The sequence below is a fragment of the Phocoena phocoena genome, chromosome 1 (assembly GCF_963924675.1).
Source record: "Phocoena phocoena chromosome 1, mPhoPho1.1, whole genome shotgun sequence".
Classification (NCBI taxonomy): domain Eukaryota; kingdom Metazoa; phylum Chordata; class Mammalia; order Artiodactyla; family Phocoenidae; genus Phocoena; species Phocoena phocoena.
Window position 1 is genome coordinate 28,878,321 of NC_089219.1, and position 24,686 is coordinate 28,903,006.

The 24,686-nt window shown below is 36.7% G+C and overlaps 1 protein-coding gene across 1 annotated transcript in view; it reads left to right on the forward strand.

Moving 5' to 3' along the window:
• The window catches only part of LOC136136074 (protein argonaute-3), a 75,329-nt gene extending 63,375 nt beyond the window's left edge, over positions 1 to 11,954 (forward strand). Inside the window, exons 16-17 of the mRNA XM_065893943.1 lie at positions 11,073 to 11,272; positions 11,846 to 11,954. Coding sequence (XP_065750015.1) covers positions 11,073 to 11,272; positions 11,846 to 11,954 — 309 coding nt within the window. The remainder of the gene's footprint in view (positions 1 to 11,072; positions 11,273 to 11,845) is intronic.
• Positions 11,955 to 24,686: the final 12,732 nt, after the last annotated feature.

Consider the following 24,686-nt stretch of genomic DNA (forward strand, 5'->3'; position numbering starts at 1 on the left):
TTTTTGATAATAATACTTCATAGAAAACTTTGACACTTACTGGCAGATATTGAGCATGTGAAAGAGTTTAGTTGTAGAATTACAGCTTTAAGTTTCAGTTAAATAATTCTAAGTCGTTTCTTATTTTTCAGAAAATCTTTTTGTTCATTTGTTAGCTATACTTAGTAAAACATAAGCTGTAATTCAGAGCTTCTCAAACTTTCCAGCAGCAGAGAGTGAATCCACATTCGCAGGATACCTGAGAGAATGTAGCCCAAAACTATTTTAGTTTACTTGCCATTGATTAAAATAGAAATTTCAGGAAGATGTACCTAACTGTATATCTGAATCTTAAAGCTTTATATGTCCCACATACACTAACCCCAGTTTCACTCTTAGGGCTTTAAAATTATTGTCCTACTCATTTATATATGTTCTTATAACTGCTTCTGTTTACAGTCAATGTGGTACATTTTCATGGTGGGTGGTAACAGTCAGCAAAACAAAGTTAAAAGTACCTTCTGAGATAAAATCTATTATCATTCGAGTACATATTTTAACCTTAAGTTTCTCTCCATGTATCCCAAGGAACCCTACTGCTATGACTTTTTAGTTAATATAATGGAGGGGGAAAAAAGGTTCTCTATTCACATAAATTTTAGAAATGCTGGTCAAACAGATTGTTTTTTTACTATAGAACTTTTGGATACCATTGATATGCAAATGGTTGTTATGAATTTTCAAGACAGGACTGTTTCTCCAATGTATTTAACCAGAAACTTTAGGGACCAATATTTTGGGGGGACACCAAATTGAAACTTTGCTCTAGTCAGCAAATAACCAGGAATATTTCACAGGGACTTTCTGGGCTTTCTCTAGTTGCAGTGAGTGAGGGCTACTCTTCCTTGCAGTGTGCGGGCTTCTCATTGCCATGGCTTCTCTTGTTGCAGAGCACAGCCTCTAGGCGTGCAGGCTTCAGTAGTTGCAGCATGCAAGCTCAGTAGTTGCAGCACATGAGCCCTAGAGTGCACGAGCTTCAGTAGTTGCAGCGCATGGGCTCAGTAGTTGTGGCACACGGGCTCAGTAGTTGTGGCTCACGGGCTCTAGAGCACAGACTCAGTAGTTGTGGCACACAGGCTTAGTTGCTCCACGGCATGTGGGATCTTCCCAAACTGGGGATCGAACCCATGTCCCCTGCATTGGCAGGCAGATTCTTAACCACTGTGCCACCAGGGAGGTCCCCAAAGACCGTTCTTTTACATGTCTTCCCAGCTTTATTAGACTTTTCTAACTTCTCTGAGATCAAAAGGAGGAGTCTTATTTTTTAACAGCTAAAATTAAAATCGACTCATTCCTAACCAGTATGAGATAATTTTTTTGTATCACTACTTTTAACTTTACCAGTGAACAACAGATCCTTTAACAACATTTTGGCCAAATTCCGTAACTTCTTGACATTTATGTTGGTCATATTGGTGTTTACAGCTTAGTTCCATTTCCTCCCCTCCCCATTTTATTTTGAGATAAAATTCCCATTCATTTTTAAAACTTAAATTTACAAATAAAATTAAAGCTTGGCTTTTCCCTTCTACCCTCCACCTGCCCAAGACAGGCTCTAGAGCTTTGGTCCCAGTGTTTTTGAGTAGGGGAGGGGACCATGGCCTGCCTCTGAGATACCTCCTTCCCCTCCTCCTCCTAGGACTCTAACTCATCTGGTACTGCTGGCTGCCAGAATGTCAGTAGTGGGGAGATGACACAAGTCTTTCTCTAGTCCATTCTGATTCTTTCTAATCCCTTAGCCTCCATGGAGCTGAGAACCCTCAAAGGGCAGCAGTGTCCTTCTTTAGCCCCATCTGTGGTATAGACCCCTTCTTTAGGTTAGATATCGCATTGCATGGCTCCATGGCCCCTCCTTCTCTACTCAACTTCATTTTTTTAGACTCCCAGAACTGCTTCCAAGAGCTCTCATCGCTCTAGCTGTATGGAGTTGGGAGAGTGGGCCTATGGACTCTGAACTCAGGAATAATCCAGTTGGGGAATGAGATGGGATAGTCTCTCCCTTTCTAACAGGCTCTCATCTTCACAACTCATTCTCTTGGAGTGCCCCTTACATGTCTTTAGGGGAGAGAGAGTGCCTTTCCTCACAACTGAAATTCTGTATTTTCACAAAACTCTCAATCTCTTCCTATATTGAGAGGATAGGGGTAAGGTGAGAAGAGGCCAGAGCCCGGGATTTGATGGTAAGACCTGTCCTGAACTGTCTCCTCTCGGTGAGCCCTTGAGGGAGGGTAGCTGACTCCAAAGGTTGGTAGCTCTTCAGAATGTAAGATGCTTAGCTCCTTTAGTCCCCTGCTTTGGACCTTAGTTGAAATTCTAGGACAGCAGGGAAAAAAAAATCCTACTTACCATACTGTTAGAAACACATTAACCGGGTAGAGCATGCGACCCCTCTGACCTACCAAAGGAAATTCTTCTGAAGACATAAATGTACCTGTTGAGGAGTGGGCAGCATCCTAAATTATAACTTCCTAATATGAATCTCCCAAACTTCGAAGATGTCCTTCACTGTGATTTAACATTCCTTTGACTCCACTTTAATTAGCTCTCTCTACCATTTTCTTTGGGTTCCTAACTTGGTCTTTTGCCCCAACACTCAGCACATGACCCCTTCCTTTTTTCTCACTAAGAAATTACATTGTCAGTCATGCCTACTTTCTTCCCTCCTTTCCCACAGGAAAAAGGGTCAACCTGCAGAACTGTTCTCATTCGCTCTTGCCTGCCTTAAGTTGGCATTAGTTCACCAGTTACCCTCTTTCGTATATCTTCAGTCTCCTTTAAGCTTCTGATTCCATTCCCTTAGCTTATAGTTATCCCCATCCTAAAATACAGTTCCTTGCTCCTGCTGTTCTCCTTTAAGGTACTGTCTTTCTACCATTTGTCACCAAACTGTTGTTAAAAGGATAGCCTAAACACACTCACCAAAATGGCTAAAATTTTAAAAGACAAACAGTATTAAGGATATAGAGCAACTGGAACTCTTATACTCTCCTGGTAGGTGTGTAAATTAATGTGAACATTTTTTAAAATTGGCTGGCATTATCTACTAAACTTAAATATATGTATGCTCTATGACCAGGATTTCCACTCCAAGATAGCCAACAGAAATGCATATCTATGTTCACCAAAAGATAGTATGTTAATATTCATAGTAGCACTGGTCATAATGGTCAATACAAAAACTATCAGTACAAACAGTTCAAATGCCCATGATCAGCAGATTGGATAAATAACTATACAAATGTGATTTATACAACAGTAAGAATGATACAACAGTATGTATGAATTTCACAATGTCAAATCAAAGAAGCTAGACCCAAAGGGTACATACATTATAAACTTCAAAAACAAGCAAAACTAATCTATGATGTTAAAAGTCAGGTTACAGGCAGCAGGGTGGCAGGTAGGGTAGTGACCCTGAGAGGGCACAAAGGGGCTTTGTGGTTGCAGTTAACGTTTAGTTTCTTGATTTGGGTGCTGGTTTCATGGGTATATTCTCTTTGTGAAAAATTCATCAGTCTACATGGATGGTACATGAATTTTTCTCTCTATATATTTACTTCTATAAAAAGTTTACATTAAGAACAAAAAAGACTACACTTACTTCCTCTTCAACTTACAGCAGACTGCCTTCTGCCCCACCGTTATTGCTCCTTGATCTCTGTAACTTCTGACTCTGTTATAATCATGCACTCATCAAAACCGTCTACCATTTGGCTTCCACTACACATTTTATCCTACCTGTCATCTTACCCTTCTGTTTTTTCTAGGTTTCGTTCTTCTTCCACCCACCTTTTTTTTTTTTTTTTTTTTTTTTTTGCGGTACGTGGGCCTCTCACTGTTGTGGTCTCTCCCGTTGCGGAGCACAGGCTCCAGATGCGCTGGCAGGCTCAGCGGCCATGGCTCACGGGCCCAGCCGCTCTGCGGCACGTGGGATCCTCCCGGACCGGGGCACGAACCCGTGTCCCCTGCATCGGCAGGCAGACTCTCAACCACTGCTCCATCAGGGAAGCCCCCACCCACCTTTTAAAATTTTAAGTTCAGGGAATTCCCTGGCAGTCCAGTGGTTAGGACTCAGCTCTTTTACTGCCGTGGGCCTGGGTTCAGTCCCTGGTCAGGGAACTAAGATCCTGCAGGCTGTGCAGCACAGCCAAAAAGAAAAAAAATTTAAGTTCAAGTAATATTTATGACTTTGAAATCTCTTTTTACAGATACAACTTTTCTCCTGATTTCCAGATCTTGAAGTTATTTTTGATTGTACCCTCTCACCCGCCACCCTTATCTAATGGAATCCCTGAACTCTACAGAATCTATCTTCTTAGTCTAAGACCTATCTCTTAATCTTTTTTTTTCTTTTTTGGCTGTGTTGGGTCTTCGTTGCTGTGCGTGGGCTTTCTCTACTTGTGGCGAGCGGGGGCTACTCTTTGTTGCAATGCACGGACTTCTCATTGTCATGGCTTCTCTTGTTGTGCAGCGTGGGCTCTAGGTGCGCGGGCTCAATAGTTGTGGCTCACGGGCTCTAGTGCGTAGCCCCAGTAGTTGTGGCGCACAGGCTTAGTTGCTCCGTGGCATGTGGGATCTTCCCGGACCAGGGCTCGAACCCATGCCCCCTGCATTGGCAAGCGGATTCTTAACCACTGTGCCACCAGGGAAGCCCCTATCTCTTATTCTTATCCTCACCTCCCCTGCTTAGTTCAAGTTCTCATTATTACTTTCCTGTCCTGGGTGCCCTCATTTAGTCTGTTCTCATTAGATTAATTAAAACAGCTAAGATCCGGACTTCCCTGGGAGGAGGTAGTATTTGGTAGTAATTTGAACTTTATCCCCAAAATCTTGCACAGTGTCTGAAAAATGATAAATATTTGCTAACGTATGAGCTAACCTGTCTCTTTTCTCCTTTACCACTGCCATTTTCATACTTCATACATTCATCATCTCACACCAGCACTAGTGCAGCAGCCTCCTAATTGCTCCCCTTGCTTTTAGTCTCTTCCTGTTTTCTTTTTTTTTTTTTCATGGGGGTGGTGGTGGTGGTGTTTATTTAAAGTAAAAACAAAAACAGTTCACCCATTTCTCCCACCCCTGCCTCTGGCAACCACCAATCTGTTCTCTGTATCTTTGACCATGCTTTTTAAATTATTTTTCATTCATTCATTTTGATTCCAGATATATGGCATTTGTCTTTCTCTGTCTGACTTATTTTACTTAGCATAATGTCCATATATATATATATATATCACAATTTCTTTATCTATTTATCCATCGATGGACACTTAGGTTGTTTCCATATCTTAGCTATTGCAAATATTGCTGCAATGAACATAGTGATGCATACTTTTTGAATTAGTGTTTTTGTTTTCTTCAGATAAATACCCATAAATGGAACTGGTAGATTATATGGTATTTCTGTTTTTAATTTTTTGAGGAACCTCCAAACTGTTTTCCATAGTGGCTGCACCAATTTGCATTCTCACCAACGGTGTAGGAGGGTTCAAAAGAGAACTCTTATGCATTGTTGGTGGGAAAGTAAACTGGTGCAGCCACTATGGAAAACAGTATGGAGGTTCCTCAAAAAACTAAAAATAGAGTTGCCAAGACTTCCCTGGTGGTGCAGTGGTTAAGAATCTGCCTGCCAATGCAGGGGACATGGGTTCTAGCCCTGGTCCGGGAGATCCCACATTCCGCGGAGCAACTAAGCCCATGCACCACAACTACCAAGCCTGCATTCTAGAGTCTGCAAGCCACAACTACTGAGCCCACGTGCCACAACTACTGAAGCCTGCATGCCTAGAGCCCATGCTCCACAGCAAGAGATACCACCGCAATGAGAAGCCCTCACACAGCAACGAAGAGTAGCCCTGTTCACCGCATCTAGAGAAAGCCTGCATGCAGCAATGAAGACCCAATGCAGCCATAATTAATTAATTAGTTAATTAATTAAAAAAATAATAATGAAAATAGAGTTGCTATATGATCCTGCAGTCCCACTCTTGGGCATATACCCAGAGAAAACTATAAATACAAAAGATACATGTGGGGGGCTTCCCTGGTGGTGCAGTGGTTAAGAATCCACGTGCCAATGCAGGGAACACGGATTCGAGCCCTGGTCTGGGAAGATCCCACATGCCGCAGAGCAACTAGGCCCGTGTGCCACAACTACTGAGCCTGCGCTCTAGAGCCTGTGAGCCACAACTACTGAAGCCCGCGTGCCTAGAGCCCGTGATCCGCAACAAGAGAAGCCACCACGAGAAGCACGTGCACCGCAACAAAGAGTAGCCCCTGCTCACCACAACTAAAGAAAGCCCACACACAGCAACAAAGACCCAAAGCAGCCAAAGATAGACAGACAGACAGATAGATAGATAGATAGGTAGATAGATAGATAGGTAGATAGATAAATTTTTTAAAAAGAAGGAAAGGAAGTGAGGGAATTCAGTAAAAAAAAAAAAAAAAAAAGGTACATGAGGGACTTCCCTGGTGGTACAGTGGTAAAGAATCTGCTTTCCAATGCAGGGGACATGGGTTCAATCCCTGGTCGGGGAACTAAGATCCCACATGCCGCAGGGCAACTAAGCCTGTGCACCACAACTATTGAGCTCTCACACCTCAATGAAAGAGCCTGCATGCCACAAACTACAGAGCCCATGCACTCTGGATCCTGTGCGCCACAACTAGAGAAAGAAAAACCAGCATACCACAACTAGAGAGAAGCCCGTGTGCCACAACTAGAGAGAGAAAACCTGCACGCTGCAACAAAAGATCCCACATGCTTCAACTAAGACCCGACACAGCCAAAAAAGTAGAGAAAATAAATAAATTAAATAAATATATATTTTTTTAATTTATTTTTGCAGTACGCGGGCCTCTCACTGCTGTGGTCTCTCCCGTCGTGGAGCACAGGCTCTGGACGCCAAGGTTCAGCGGCCATGGCTCACGGGCCTAGCCGCTCCGTGGCATGTGGGATCTTCCCAGACCAGGGCACGAACCCGTGTCCCCTGCATCGGCAGGCAGACTCTCAACCACTGTGCCACCAGGGAAGCCCAATAAATATTTTTTTTAAAAAAAGAAGATACATGCACTCAAGTGTTCATTGCAGCACTATTTACAATAGCCAGGACATGGATACAACCTAAATGTCCATCAACAGATGAATGGATAAAGAAGATGTGGTATATATTACAATGGAATACTACTCAGCCATAAAAAAGAATGAAATAATGTTATTTGCAGCAACATGGATGGACCTAGAGATTATCCTACTAAGTCAAGTAAGTCAGAAAGAGAAAGACAAATACCATATGGTATCACTTAATGTGGAATCAAAAATATGACACAAATGAACTTATCTACAAAACAGGTACAGACTCACAGACATAGAAAACAGACTTGTGGTTGCTGGGGGTGGCAGGGGTGATGGATTGGGAGTTTGGGACTAGTAGATTCAAACTATTATATATAGAATGGATAAACAACAAGGCCCTACTGTATAGCACAGGGAACTATATTTAGTATCCTGTGATAAACCATAATGGAAAATAATATAAAAAAGAATGTATATATATGTATAACTGAATCACTTTGCTGTATACCAGAAACTAACACGACATTGTAAATCAACTATACTTCAATACAATAAATTTTTTTTTTAAAAAGTTCCCAGGGAATTCCCTGGCAGTCCAGTGGTTAGGACTTTCACGTTTCCACGCAGGGGGCACAAATTCAATCCCTGGAACTAAGATCCCGCATGCCCCACCATGTGCCCCCCCCCCCAAAAAAAAAAGTTCCCTTTTCTGTCATCACTAACACTTGTCATTTCTAATCTTTCGGATAATAGCCATTCCAACAGGTATGAGGTGATATCACGTTGTGATTTTGATTTGCATTTCCCTGATGATTAATGATGTTAACCTTTTTTTCATGTGCCTGTTGACCATCTGTATGTCTTCTTTGGAAAAATGTCTATTCAGATCTGCCCGTTTTTCAACTGGATTTTTTTCTTTTGCTGTGAATTTTATGAATTCTTTATATATTTTGGATATTAACCCCTTATCAGATACATGATTTGCAAATATTTTCTCCCATTTAGTAGGTTGCCTTTTTGTTTTCCTGATGGCTTCCTTTGCTGTGCAGAAGCTTTTTAATTTGGTGTAATCCTACTTGTTTATTTTTGGTTTTGTTGCTTTTGCTTTTGGTGTCAGATCAGAAAAAATCATCACCAAGACCTATGTCAAGGAGCTTATTGCCTATGTTTTCTTTCAGGAGTTTTATGGTTTCAGGTCTTACATTTAAGTCTTTAAACCATTTTGAGTTAATTTTAGTGTATAGTGTATGGTATAAGATAGCGCTCCATTTTCATTCTTTGCATGTGGCTGTCCAGTTTTCCCAACCCCATTTATTGAAGAGACTGTCCTCTCCCCATTGTAAGCTCTTGCCTCCTTTGTCATAAATTAATTGATCATATATGCATGGTTTATTTCTGGGCTCTATTCTGATCCACTGATCTATCTATGTGCCTGTTTTTACCATACTGTTTAATTAGTATAGCTTTATAATATACAGTCCCCAACATATGATAGTTTGACTATTTTTTGACTTTACAGTGGTGCAGAAGTGATATGCATTCAATAGAAACTGTACTTCAAATTTTGATCTTTTCCCCAGCTAGTGTCGTACAGTACAATACTCTCATGATGCTGGGCAGCAGCAGCAAGCCACAGCTGCCAAGCAGTCACATGATCACAAGGGTAAAAAACTGATATACTTACAACCATTCTGCACCCATATAGCCATTCTGTTTTTTACTTTCAGTACAGTATTCAATAAATTACATGAGGTATTTAACACTTTATTGTAAAATAAGCTTTGTGTTAGATGATTTTGCCCAACTATTGGCTAACATAAGTGTTCTGAACACGTTTGAGTTAGGCTAGGCTAAGCTGTGAGGTTCGGTAGGTTAGGTATATTAAATGCATTTTGACTTAGGATATTGTCAACTTAAAATGGGTTTATTGGAACATAACCCCATCGTAAGTCAACGAAGATCTGTATAATATTTTATTTCTTTTTCTTGGCTAATTTCACTGGCTAGGACTTTCAATAACTATGTTAAATAAAAGTGGTGAGAGTGGGCATCTTTGTCTTGTTCCTGATCTTAGAGTATGATTGAGTATGATGTTAGCTGTGGGCTTGTCATATATGGCCTTTATTATGTTGAAGTACGTTCCCTCTGTACCCACATTGTTGACAGTCTTTATTATAAATACTCAAATGCTTTTTCTGCTTCTATTGAGATGATCATATGATTTTTATCCTTCATTTTGTTAATGGGGTGTATCACATTGATTGATTTGCAGATGTTGACCCATCCTTACATCCTAGAATAAATCCCCCTTAATCATGGTTTATGATCCTTTTAATGTGTTGTTGAAGTTGGTTTGCTAATATTTTGTCGAGGATTTTTGCATCTATGTTCATTAGGGATATCGGCCTGTAATTCTTTTCTTGAGGCATCCTTGTCTGGTTTTGGTATCAATGTAATGCTAGCCTTGTAAAATGAGTTTGGAAGAGTTCCCTCCTCTTCTATTTTTTGGAAGTTTGAGAAGGATTGGTATTAATTCTTCTTTGAATGTTTGGTAAACTTCACCAGTAAAGCTGTCTGGTCCTGGACTTTTATTTGTTGGGAAGCTTTTGATTACTGATTCAATCACTAGTAATAGGTCTGTTCAGATTTTCTATTTTTTGCTTCATCATGATTCTGTTTCTAACGCATCCTCCATATTACTGCTGATGTTACTTTTATAAAACCCCCAATCTTATCACACCCAAAACCTCTCCTGTTAAAAAAAAGCTGCGCAGTGCTTTCCCTGCTGCCTACAAGTGAAAGTTCAAATTCCTAAGCATGTCATTCAGTCTGATTCCAAATGTTCATTTCAATTTCATCTTTTTCCCCTCATGCCCCATATTCTATTCATCCTAGTCTATTAGCTGTTCCCCAAATGTGCCATGAAATTTTATGCCCCCGTGCTTTTGTTAAGGCTGTTCATTCTCTCCAGTGTCTCCTCACCCTACCCATCCCATAATGGCCAAATCTCACTCATTCCCCTCTTGGTGAAGAACCCCCAGGGCTCACCCTCACAATTACTTCCTTTGGTATTCTCATATAGGACTAAGTACCAGTAGTACTATAGCCATTTATTAGTTGTTTTATAATTACATATGTTCCATTTCCTCTACTCCTCTACTGAATTATGTTTCCATTGTTTTGACATTGTTTCCTTTGTTTTTCTTTGAATTCACAGTCCCTAGCATAGTGACTAATACATAGGAGCTCAACTAATGTTCTTGTTTTTTTATTATGGTAAAAAACACATAACATACAATGTACCATTTTAACCATTTTTAAATATACAGTTCTGTGACATTAAGTAATTCACATTATTCTGCAGTCATACCACCTTCTATCTATGGAACTTTTTCATCTTCCCTGATACTCTGTACTCATTAAACACTGACTCCCCATTCCCACATCCCCGCAACCCATGGTGATCACCATTCTACTTTCTGTCTCTATGAACTCGACAACTTCAGGTAGCTCATGTAAGCGAATTGTACAATATTTGTCCTTTTGTGACTGGTTTATTTCACTTAGCAGAACATCATCAAGGTTCATCCATGTTGTAGTATGTGGCAGATTTTTCTTCCTTTTTAAGACTGAATAGTATTCCGTTATATATATATATATACACACACCACCTTTTATTATACATTCATCCATCAGTGGATACTTGGATTGTGTCCACCTTCTGGCTATTGTGAATAATGCTGCTTTGAACCTAGGTGTGCAAATATCTGTTCGAGTCCCTGTTTTTACTTCTTTGGGATATATACCCAAAATCAACTAAATGTTTTTTTATTGATTATTAAATTAGGATATATTTTGCTAATGTACAAAGCTTGTTTTTTCACTTAACTTAGTCTGTGGTGAATATTTATTTAAAAGTTTAGAAATCAGCAGAATATTCTGTTGCCTTCTGTAGGGTACCAGCCGTCCTTCACACTATCATGTTTTATGGGATGATAACTGCTTTACTGCAGATGAACTTCAACTGCTAACTTACCAGCTCTGCCACACTTACGTGCGCTGCACACGATCTGTTTCTATACCTGCACCAGCGTATTATGCTCACCTGGTAGCATTTAGAGCCAGATATCATCTTGTGGACAAAGAACATGACAGGTAATATAAAAGCATAACAAGTACAGATTCTCACCCAAATCCAAGTATGCGCTGTGTGTTAGGATTTTCGTGGGAAATTTCTTTAAGTGTTTACATGTAAGTAGGTGCCTCTGTCTTTGCCATAAAGTACTGCCATTTAGAATTAAAGTTCCACAGGCTGTTAGAAGAGTCAGTGATCCAAATGAAAAGCTATGATAGAACTGACTGCCCAAGATGAGGGTTCCTATTAAAATGTGCAGTCTGGGCTTATTAGTAATAGTGTGATATAGTGGTTTTGTTGCTTTACCAGATTAATTCAAGGGAGAGATTATTGGTAGTAAAAGTGATATATACAGACAAAATTATAGGATGTCTTGGATTTACTTCTAAATAGTCCTGGAGAGGTGAGAGATGTAAAACAGAATTGGCCTTGAGTTAATAATTATTGAAACTGGATGATGGACATGTAGGAGTTCATTATACTGGCCTCTTATTTGTTTTTTAATTTTTTAAACATTTTCTACAAATAATTTTTTTCAGAATTTTTACACAGAATAGGGTTTGGTTTTGTGTTCACTGCCACTTTTCTTACAGTGCTGAAGGAAGTCACGTTTCAGGACAGAGCAATGGACGAGATCCACAGGCTCTTGCCAAGGCTGTACAGATTCACCAAGATACCTTACGCACAATGTACTTTGCTTAAAAAGTCTCAGAATATTCTCTGAGAGGAAGAACTGGAAGATGAATCAACATACAACTTATGTTTCCAGTGGAGTCAGCTGAGTGGGGATGCCTCCAGCCATACAGAAACCAACACTGTGTGGGGGCCAGGGTATGATCTTTATGTTGATACAAGGAAGATTGTTTACTTCATCAAGGAACACAGCACCATTATGCAATATGAAACCAGCCAACTGCTTTTTTGTGCGGTCTCCTGTAGGAAGTATCGCGATCATTTTGTTTTCACTTTCTTGTAGTCTAACCCTTTTAATGCCTTTACCTCAAGTTGCTTGGCAGCACAACTCTTTGCAAAAAAAAAAAGTAAAGAAAAAGTAAATGATGGTTTTTTAAAAAACACACCTATATGAATAATCAAAGTGATTGTTCACAATTATGTGTGCAAAAAATGTGCATTCATGTATTCTTGTAAAAGTTATCTGTATATTTTACTTATATACATGCATACTGCATATGCATATATATCTGTATCTATACTGATAATAGATATATATGTATCTCTGTATATATTTTATAGTTCATTCCATTGGGGAACTTTCTTTCCCTTTTATTATCCTCCCACCACCACTATGATTTCTCTCTCTACCGCCCTTGCCTTCATCACCTACATTTGTTTTTCCCTGATGCTACCAGTAACATTCAGATGTTCATGTATCTGGTTCATTTGAATATGAAGCATGGCAAACTAGATTTTTATTTTGCACGCCCTACTCCTGTCTTGTCTCATACATAATTCTGAGTCCTCAACTCTTGGTATTGCTTTCTTAAACTATATATATATATATATATATATATATATATATATATATATATATATACACACATATATATATAAAAAATATGTTTTTGTGAGAGTGAATGTCTGCCCCCTCCTGCTCTCAACTTACATTTGCCATTTGTGCAATGTGTACATAAGCAGTAGCAACCCAAACTATTCTTTTTCTTTAGTGAGTTTGTTAAAGCTGCTATAAATATATAAAAAAAAAAAACACACAACTTTGTCAGAAGTTGTAACTCTCTATATAAGTGATATGTATTCTAAAGTCTTCTGTTTCTATGTGTTATACATGGAAATCCCTTAAAACTTTTATAAAGGGTAAATATTTTAAATGATTGGAACTGTGTAGGGTTGAGGCCTCTGAAATTGGGTGGAGAGAAGGGATTGTGGAGGGTTTTTTTGGGTTTTTTTTTACTAGTTTATTTGCTGCCTCTCATACCTTAATGTGATTTTCATATATATATATTTTTATATATATGTGTGTTGTATATATATAAACATATATGTATGTGTTTTGAAGTATAGCTTCCTTTTCTTTTATATTTATTAGAATAGTGCTTTAATAATTATAGAATCATATTGGCAACATCTTTTATAGAAATATAATCATGTTTATTTTAAGAACTGACAACTTGTTTTTGCTCTCTTTTAGTGCAATAAGCAGTTTTAAAAGAAAGCTGTGTCTGTTTGACATCTTTACCACAGATAGTGGGAGAAACAGGCACCTCCATAATTTTAAAAGGGCAAAGTATATAGCCTTAATTTCAGAAGGAAAGTTTTGTAATTTTCAAGTTTAAAGCATGTCTTATAAAAATCATAATGAAAATGAAGGAAGTTAAATTTCCTAAATGAGTATTGACCTTGAATATTAGAAATAAAGTTGAAGAACTTTGATTTAAGTAATGACAGCGACTAGCTTTAGATTTAGAAGATATTTAAATTCTTTGAAAATAGATCATGTTTATTGAAAAATCATACTGGTAAGGTGCCCATTTTCACTTACTAACATGAGTCAGGAAAATATAAAATGATATTTTAAAAACTTTTTTTGCTAATTCATCACCAGTGTAACTTTCCTTTTAAAATTAGGGTGATGGTGACAAAGGAAGTTAGGACTTTGAGCATTTGAAATGAGTTAAATCACTGAAATATTGAAAAAAGTTTTGCAAAACTTTTGTTTTATTGACTTCACTTTAAGATATTAAAAAATACTATAAAGCTGTCAAAACCAAGTTTATCAGTAACCTTGGATTCAGGGGAGCTTTGCACTTTGTAACTCATGAAAATAGCATTTTAATTTTTTTTTTTTTTTTTTTTGCACTGGTTCAGAGTATAGATATTACAGATTGTTTCCAGTGGGCATTGTTGTTAACCTTTCAGAATTCCATCTGCACATGAAAACAAATGGATTAGCTCTTTAGTTCTCTCTTACCTATAATCCACACTTATTGCCAATTTACTGTATTTTGAGCCTAAAATCTGAGCCCATATCCTCCAACAGGTATGAAATCTTTTGTCCCTCTGCCAGAAAACTAAGAAAGTACTGTATTTTGTATGTTTATTATATTGAAGTGTCTGAAATGCAATTTACAACACTGTTTTAAAGCTCTTTACATAAGGTAATGTTTGTGTAGTGTATACATTTTTCTCCCAACCCTCCCCCCTCCTCCAAAAAATTTCTATAAAGAGTGTATTTTTTTTACATTGAAATTTCACTGAATATAGGCAAGAACATAGGCAAGAGAAGAAAATAGTATATCCTAGGTGGTAAAAACCTGATGGCGTATGTTTGCTCAGTATGAGTAAAACATCTTCCTTTATCAGTGGGAGCTGTACAGATTGATGTGGAAAACGTTAGAGCCCAGGGAAGAACTGTAGATAACCTTTCCCTATTTACCTGCTTTACCTAATTTTCAGTCACTTAATCTCACATGTGCTAAAGTAAAGCCTATAATTTAAAACTATTTAGAAGGACTTTTACAGAGGAAAAAAATTTTTTTTAATATAAAGCTTTACATTTGAAGTGAGTTCATTTTAGGGTGCTCTTAGAGTTTCAACACTGCTAGTTTAAAGTTGGTTAACTTGAAAGAATATGTATAGTATATTCTATTTTGCTTACTAACAAATTGGCATAGCAAACTCAATTATAAGAAACTTTGTGCTTAGAACTTTAAGGTAAATACTAAGTGGCAAATATTTTTTGAAATTTGTTTCGTTATTATACTTCTGGCGTAGAATTGCTGATCTTTTTTTATTTAAAAAAAAAAAAAAAAGGTTGTTTTGAGTTTAATGGTCATGAAACTCAACAGTGACCTTTCTGTTCCTGCCCTTGCTCACTAACTATACAGTGAATGCTAAATTTCTGTCTGCTGTTTTCTGTGATATAAGAGTGACTTTAAAATGTCAGTCCGAGCAACTGGTATAATAGATTTTCATGTGAAGCAGAATTGGGAGTTTAATGTATATTCTGGATGGCAAATGTGTAAAGTGCTGATACATGTTTTATATTACAGTATCACGTTACTGGCATTGAGGACCATGCATTTATAATACCGTAGCTGCTATATTTATTTAATGAAGTAGAGTCTGACAGTTACTGCACTTAACAGTAAGGAAATGAGCAGGATTCAAGGCTAGTGTTAGACTTTTTTTTTTTTCCTAAATAAGATTTAAGAACATGAAATATCAAGGTAACAAAGGGTGCTGCCAATTTAGTTTCAATTTAATATCAGGATACTCTTTCTTTGTTTTAGAAATGTGGATTTTTACTTTAGCAGTTTTGGAAAAGGGTACCTCAGCCTCCTCAGTACTGGTTTTTAGCATATTTTTCACAGGAGTACAGGTGCCCTTTATTTTTTTCTTAATATTTACCTTTAAACAAGTTTCTCAGAAAAAGTACTCTGTAGAAATCTTCCTGTTTGTAACCTATTAATTTATTTATCTTCCTACAAGAGAGTCTAGGTGGGATTCTAGTAGGAATGTACTGGGTGTTTTAGAAGGCACTTGATAAAGATTCATCTCTACTTTCTAGCATGGAGACTTCTAGCCCTCTAAACACCTATACTGGTTTTCCAAACTAGGTTCTCTGATGACCCACCACTGCCTAAAGTTTACTTATATATTCTCTAATGGATTTTAGTATGACAGACCCCATGACAGGCTTAGTCATGACAGACTTAAAAGTATGACTAAGGAGATAGAAGCTGAGTTGCCATTCAGTAAAAACGGCTGGCTGAGGATCTCAACGTTTAAGGAAAAGGTGAACACTCAGAGTGCCAGTAATCAGTCTGAAGGATCTATTATTGATGGATTATAGACCAGGAATTAGAGACTCTTATTCAAGGAATTTGGTGGGTGTTTGATTCAGAGGCCAACATGAATTTGCCATGGGTGGTGATTTTTATGAAATCTGTGAAGCTAGCCACTTGGATTCAGCTAGAATATTTTGTAGTCTTGCTGTTAAAACTTGATAGTGATGTTTTGCCAAGAAGCTTAACTGACAGCTCGGGATAAATTTTATTCAGTATCATTAAGCCTGGGTTAAATATTTATTTAACTCATCCTCTTAGATGTTCTCCTACTGAATAGTTTTTAAAGACAAGTTGCCCCTAACAGTAACTTGCTACTTAAATTATCTTTTATGAGTTATCAGTCAAGCTGCAAAAGGACACCATTGAACTGGCATCTTTATTTTGGCTTTTTTAATCCTTTTCATTCTTTTTGAGAATTCATGGATGTGTTAAAGCTTCAATAATAATACCTGGGAGACTTTATCAAGTGAGGCCTTTGTGAGTGGCGGTATAACCCTGACTCTAAAGTCTGTCTTTATTTTCCTTTTTCCCTCTCATTTGATCATATAAAGCACTTTGTGATTCTACAGGAGTCGAAAAACAAGCCAAGAATAATGTGTAAAATCAGTACATAGATGTGAAAGTCAGAATTTTCTCCAAAAAATCTTTTTTAAAAAATTTCCTGCTTATACTAAGAACATTTTTGATCGGTGGCAATATTGGAAATGATGCTGTGATTAGTGAAACCTAAACTGACTCCCAGGAAGAAAAATTCAGTCTCCCTCTCTCCCTCTCTCTCTCTCTCTCTCTGTGTGTGTGTGTGTATATATATATATATATATATATATATATATATATATATATATATAGCCTCAAAGGGAAAAATATTTTTAACTTTTTCCTACTTTTAAAAGTGGTACATTTCAGTTTATAATTTTCCATGTTGGTCAAAATCATTTCTTTAACTAAGGTATAATGGTCAAGACTTATGCTAATATTATCTACTGCTAGTTCAATTTTATTTTTCTTTACCCATCAAAGATAGTGCTCTATATTTTTACATCGTTGTAAGAATGTTTTGCTCTTAAAGTACGGAAGTTAAAGATTTTAATTTGATTTAAAGATAGAAGTTTAATAAATTTCATATGGAGGGTTGAGATTTACCAATGAGAAACCCTATTAAAATATCATGTAGCCAACAGTGTGACAAAATTAAGATGCTATCAAATCATCTGTCTGGCCATTGGTCTCCCTTCCTTTTTGAAATCAATGTCTTAGGTAACCAAACTCTAATGTTGTGTCCATGTTAGCGTGTCAGTAAAGCAGAGATGTTCTTCAGGGTAGACACTGAATTAAATTTTTAAATCATTTTTTAAAGCAAGGCGGTTCTTAGAAAGTGCCTTTTCAGAAGATGGTGCTGTAGATTTTTATTTTTCAAATAGCATGAGGCTAAAAATTTGAAAGATAAATTATTTTAGAATTCCAAGAGTATGACCGTTTCATATAAATAATGTTATTTGTTGTTCTGAATCTGGTCCAAGGGAACCAAGTAAAGCTTTTATTCAGTAAAGTATCTAAGTAAATGCTCACCAAATATATTTTGTAAGTTTAAGAACACAGTTTTTAACAGAATTAACCGTTTCAGTTCTCAGCTGTGTTGCAGGTATTATATAAGGCATATAAAACAGCAAGTTTGCTTAACTTTTTAACAAGAGTATGGATATAGTAGTAAGTGCCCGACAGCAAAGGTAACTTGCCAGAAATTATGTCATAGGCTACGTTTTCCCCCCCAGCATATTGACCCTTTTGTAAATATCTACTGGCAGCCTCTTCTAATTAATCTTTATTAAAGAAGACTGCTTATAAAGATGGAGCCAAGTCATCATGGAAATCAGTGTAAGAGGAGAAGTAAAATGATTCTCTATCTTTAGGGAAATTTTTTCTTTTTCAGGCAGCAAGAAATATTCTAAATGTTTCCCTCTTTTTTCTAGCATAGGTGAAAAGTGATGACAGTGCATCTATATGATCAATTAATTAGACATAGAACAGGTAAAATTGGGCTTTGGAGGAAATAAGTAAGAGGGAGGATAATAGCAGGACTATTCATACTGGTTGGTAATTTATCTACCAGAAAGCGATTTTCCCCTGAACTAGGAAGTAGTAAACAGCAGTAAATGATCACCTAACCAGTTCTTGCTTGTGAATTTGGTGAGCACTCTTCCAGAAAATAGACTTAAAAACACACAAAAAAACACACCTCAGTAACCTTGTATGCTGCATTATGTAATAATGATAGTAAACTTATATTGATTGTTTGGAGTGTACTATGTCTGTCTGCAAATATACATGCACATTAAACTCTTTCATTTTTTATAATGTCATAATAGCAATTACGAGTTTATTTTTTTAATATTAATTTTTCTATTGTGATGTTTATATTTATTGGCAATTTGTGCGCAACTTTTATAGTTTGCTTAGATATTGGTTTTAAGGTATTTTATTTTTATAGATATCTCTAGCTTTTCCTCTTTCTTTGTAATATTAGCAAAGATTAAGATGGAATGTTAATATGCCAACCAAACTACTAATTCCATAAAGTCTAGAGTTTGGATTTTTACCAATAAACCATTAACACTATTTTCTAACTTAGAATACTTAATGTTGTTTATATAGTGGGCATTAAAGACAGTCTTTAGACAGATTTCTAAACGTGGACGGGAGGTGGGGCTTTTCTTTAGTTTTCTTTCCTTTAAGTAGAAAACTAATACTAATGGATTGGATTTATTTTACCTAATCTGCAGTTTTGGGGCAACTTGATTGTTTACACTTCTTATTTCTCACTTCAGCTACATTGAAACTGCTTTAGGTGGATACATCATCCAGCGTTAGGATTGTGATACCATTCTCATAGGCCTGGGAAACAAAGAGCAAATGATCCAGAAGTCAGTGATAATTGACTTTGAAATGGGCTGCTCCAGCCCCCACCATGATTATGTCATGTGGAAGATTTGCTACCCTGATCTTTTCCCTACCATACCTTTAACGTTGATTCAACCCTACTTTACTTTTAAAGTTGTTTCTTCTTCATCAATGAAGAAACAGAGTTTAAGTGGCTAGGTAGAATCAGAGATAAAGGCTAATATAGTATTTCAGCTACTTAAAAATTTAAGTAATAATTATGAATGTGAATTAATTGGAAGACAGTTAAAAGTATGATTATAGAAAATTAATTTCAAGCATATATGGTTACTCCAGTTTCCTAGTGAATAGATCAAGGTTATTTTTATTGACATTAACTTTTTATAAAGGTGCATGAAAAAAGTGAATTCTGTTAAACAGGTACAATATTTCCATTGTGTTTTTACACGGTGAATTTGCTTGGTAAGCCATTTTTTTCTGTAAGAGATTAAAAGATAAACTTTATCCCTCCTCTGAGCTTTAAATTCTAAATTATCAGGGTTTAATGTATGACATTTTGCCATACTACATTCTTTCACTGAGAGGGGTAAATGAGAAAGTTTCAAGTAACTATAATTGGAAAAGTATTATTTTTCTGTTATGGGAAATTTAACGATTTAAAATGAATCAGCATGTGATTTCGTATAGACATTAGCCATGTCACTTTTTCCCCACGTTTTTGCCAGTTTCAGTAGGTTGATACACACACACACACACACACACACACACACACACACACACACACAGCTACTTCCTTACCCTACATCAAGTATTAATTGAACGTTGGTATTCTGATTATAGGAATTTGTTGATACTAAAAAACTATATATGTTTCAATCAGTCAGATATATTTTTATTGCAAATATATGCTCCCCTCTTAAGGATATTTATTGTAGTTATAATTTTAACAGTTTTATTCATTATGCTTCAACATTGTCCTAGATTGACAGGCATATAATTCTTGTAGATCAATATTTTTAAGGCAGCTTTGAGTAGAAATCATCCTTTATTTTCTTTTTTCCTTCCAAAAGCTCATAGGAACCTGACACATAGAGCTTATTTTGCTCTTTGAACTGGTTGGCTCCATAAATCAGGGTACCTGGCATCAGTAACTGAGTTACCACAGTGAAGTACTTGGTGACTTGTTCAAGTTCACAGTCATCTCTTAGAACTGTCATGAATAGGCTTATGTGAGTAGAAAACAGATGGGATTGTTGGTCATTAGAACTTTATTTTCTTTGCCTTTTTTTTTTTTTGGTTTTTTTTATTTCTAAAAATTGACTGCATGCACATCTGTAATTTTATGTTTAAAGTTTAAGAGGCCATGCCAGAAACTAGAGAGGGAGATTACCCTGGTATTTAATGCCTAAAACTTTCCATCTTCATTTACTTCATGGCTTTAGTTGGAAGAACAAACAAACAAAAATCCTTTCATTTGGCCCTTTATTTTTAGAACCAAAGAGGGAAAGACTCTTTCTACAAAAAATGTTTGCAGGTGTGATAGGAGATCTTTGTGAAGAAATGGACTAGTGGGATTGTAAGAGTATGTAGTGAGGGGGTAAATGAGGAAAAGGAGAAGGTTTCTTTGCCGGAATCCTTGGAGAGAAACCTTATAATTGTTTGATATTTGTCTGGTTCTCACAGTCACATTGTAAAAGAGGAACTGTTGCCATTTGAACCTAGGAAGAGAGTCTCTGTAACCTAAATTTATTTTATATTGTTGTCCCAGATCTAAAGCTGCATCTGTTTTGATTAGAGAAGTTGCTTCTGAATAAAGAAACGAAGTATTTATCCTTAAATAGAGCCATAGCATTGCTATCAACACGGCTTCTCCAGCTTTTCCCTTTATATAGAAAACACAAAATAGGACCTTTCCAGACAAGGTAGTCTTTCCTGTAAAGAAAATATTTTTTGATAACAGATTTGGGGGAAACACTGGTAGATTGTAGTGAAGGGGGAATTTTGCCTAACATGGACGGTCCAACCAGGTTAATGGATACAGTTTGATCCCAGGGCGTTTAACAAGAGGAGCCTTTGGTAGCAGGTTAAACCTTTGGTTTTGGTAGCAACAGATTTGGATCTCCAGTGTTAACTGCAGATATCTCCCTGTTTCACAGAAAGGGAATGATCTCATAGTATTGATAGTGATCCTGCAAATGTGCCTGTGCTCTTTCTCTAATTCAAAAATCAGGACTGGCAAGCACTAACCAAAATCTTCTAATACTTTGTCCTATAAGATTCTTTAAAAGTTTTCCAGGAGCTTTCTCATTTCTTAGCCCAGGGTACAATGCCTTGCTCCTCTTTGAAAAAGAAAAGAAAAAGGATTTAGAGGCAGTTTAGATAGAATTCTACTATGAGTAAATAATAGAGTCTTTAAAATACTTGGGAAAGGAAGATCACATGCCGCAAGTTCTAGCTTGATTGAGAGACTCTTTGAATACTGTTTTCATGTTTGGGTTCTAAAGTTTTTTCTTTGACCTACCATTCTTTGATTTACTTGAGTGCCATGATTCTATATTGGGATGAAATCAGTGTTTTATGCCATTTATGAATTGTGCAGTTTTCCCCTCTCCACACCCTACACACACACACTGTTAAAAATAAAAGGGGGAGGACTGAAAAAAAAGAGAGATAATGAGAATCATTAGAATGTAACTTTAGTTAAAATAGATGGAAAGAAATCCTAACTTGGCTAAATGAGAATTAAGTGTTAGTGCTGCAGGTATTATCTCTATCCACAGAGGGTTTTGCTAGCTATAGAGTGGTAATATGAACAGAATATATACCTGAAATACGATGTTACAGCGAAGTGATAAAAGAAATTATTCTTGAAAGTAATATTTCAATCTTCTCTAACAGAGATGCCCATATTCTTAAGGAAAATTAATGTAGCTCCTGGTTTTAATGAATCAGACTCTGATTTAAACTTCAGAAGATTTGTAACTTTTATTCTGACACATCTTCTTAAATATGTAAAAATTACACTGAATGAATACTTAAGACTATTCTTCCCTCTTAATTTACATAATGATTTTTCAGACCTTAGTTCTATAGATACTGATTTCTTTCTCACATATATGCCTCTTGGTGTGTGCAGAATTCCATATTAAAAGTTTTCTTAAACTCATTTCCTAGTCAAACCTGAACTGTAAAGAAGGCATAAATAGGTTTAAAATGCAGGAAGTTTTAGAAGATCACAACTGGAAAAAGACTGTTGAGAACTTGTTGCCTTTGAGAGTAGAAAGGGCTCTAAAACTTGAAATGAGATTTGGAGTTTAGTCAGAGCTCTACCACTAATTTGCTCTCTGTCCATAAGGCAATTTCCTTAATCTCTGTGTGCCTAGGTTCTTATAAAATGGTAGTGATAATACCTGCCCTCACCTCCCTCACAAAGTAGTTGTAAGAATAGGATAATGTTTGTGACAGTGCTTGAGATAAAATATTGTTGTGTGAAGGGTTCATTTCCAGTTTGCTTCTATGAAAGTGTCTTTAGTTACCCTAGATCATTTTATCAAACAAATGTAAGAGAAACTGAGGCTTTATCATGGTATGGTGTTCACCTACAAACGTATTCTGTTCTGTTTCTCCCCTGCTAGATATTTATTGCACAAGCTGAATTTTTCTTTATAATAATCTTTGGGAAAAGTGTAACTTCAAAAACCAAACTCCTTTTAGTGGTGCTATGGCAGCTGTGATTGTATTTTGAGTTAGATTAATGTGGTGAAACCATCAGATAATCAGAAATTAACTTTGCCTTTTGCCTTCAGGCATTTTTGCTATAGATTGGCATCAGAGGCTGTTGTACAACCAGATAGTTATCCCTTTGTTTCTTGCAGATTTTTGGTACCTTTTTTTGGAACCTTTTTTTGGAGTAAGGGGTTAGGTTTTAAGAAGGAAAAGTGTGCTTATTTCACTTACCACTTTGCAGAGTTGACCGTTGCTTTCCAATCACCATGTACCTGTAAAAATTAAAATATAGTAAAAGGGTTTTTTCTTCATTTAAATTCAGTTCTGAGCATCTGCAGGTGATATCAGGCAGCCTGTTGGTGTCTGACCCAGTTATCTTTATGGATTGTGGGCAGAACCTTACATTTCTACAGGCTTACCCACTTTCCTGAGGGGAAAGGGCTCTTGTTTCTAGGAAAAAAACAAAGGGCACATCACCACAGGTTGTGTAAGCAATTCCTTGTTGAAACAGGCAAGTTTGGTTTGTGTTTTGTTTTGTTTTAAGAAATAAAAGGATGCATTTTAGGTACACAGGGTATGAATGCATTCAACATTTATTTTTTTATCTCTATAGATGCTGATCTCCCCTTGTTGCAGGCAGTTTGGGCTTTTCCAGCTCATCACTAACACGGATGAGATCTATCTTAGTTTTATAGGATAATGAGAATTACAAGTACTGAAAAGTTGGGGAGATTCATGCTTGGAAAATGAACAAAAAATCCACCTTGCTGGGGAGATAGCTGAGAACATTGGATATATCAGGAATACTTTTAAACAATTTTTGCTGTAATGTGTAGCTTTAATATCTGTCTTCAGTTATGGACCCCATGAAAGTATTACTGTATCTTGTGAATAAAGATCGTTCTTGTGAATTAGTATATGGATGCATTCATAGGCTGTGGGAAGCAGTGATGTGTGTATGTGTGTGTGTGTGTGTGTGTGTGTGTGTGTATAAATATTCTATGTTTATAACACTGTGTATTACATAAGTTTATATAGAAAAAATAATGTGTTTCTTTAGTGTTTGGGGGACTAAAATTGTAATATAACCATTCCAGTGTAATCTGACCACTCAGTCTAGAGAACATTTATATTACACACAAATACACACCCCTAAAGCATTGCTAACTGCTCCCACTTGAGACAATTGCTGCTTTTTTTAAGCCCGAAGTAGTGGACAGGAAATAGCACTCTTTTAAAAGGGGCTTTTCTGAAAAGTAAAATGTAAATGTAGGACATGTGGGGAGGTGGGGCCTCCTGCAAATGCCCTGCAGATGGACAAATAGCCTTTTAAATTTTACTTTTTAACCATCTTAACCGTGTGTGCCTATTTGTACTGCAGATGTGAAATATTTTGGGGAGTTAATATCAGTATGTTTTGAAACTGAATTATTACATAAAATCAGAGTAACCTCTTTCTCCATCCTCCTTTTCCACACCGACTACTCTTGCCAAATATACCAAGTTTCAGCATGGTGAAATGATGGACACTCAAACCTCCTTCCTCATCTTCCCTATCCTGTCTTACACCTGGTCTGGCCTTATATTTTTTGTTGGCTTTTCATAAGTAAGAACAATTTACCGTAGTACTTTAGAGACTGCAGAATTTCAAAATGTTTATAAGCCTTCCTTTGTTAATGTTTGGTTACACGATAACATTAGTTAAAACTATGGAGTAAGTCTGAGTTTGTAATATGCTACAAGATAAAATCTTGAGTGATATTAAACTTGACTGCCACATTTTATTAAGAGGAAATTGGATTATATGGTGGGTGGGAGCTAGTCTATGATATATATGTAATCACTGTATAATTAGAAACACCAAATGTTGAGTCCTATCACTGTGTACTTGGGGGCCAGGCTTTGGATATGGTTGTCATTTTAATTCCTCAAAGACTATATGTCATTAAGATGAGCAGAAGGCAAATAAAGTTTTTAAACAGAA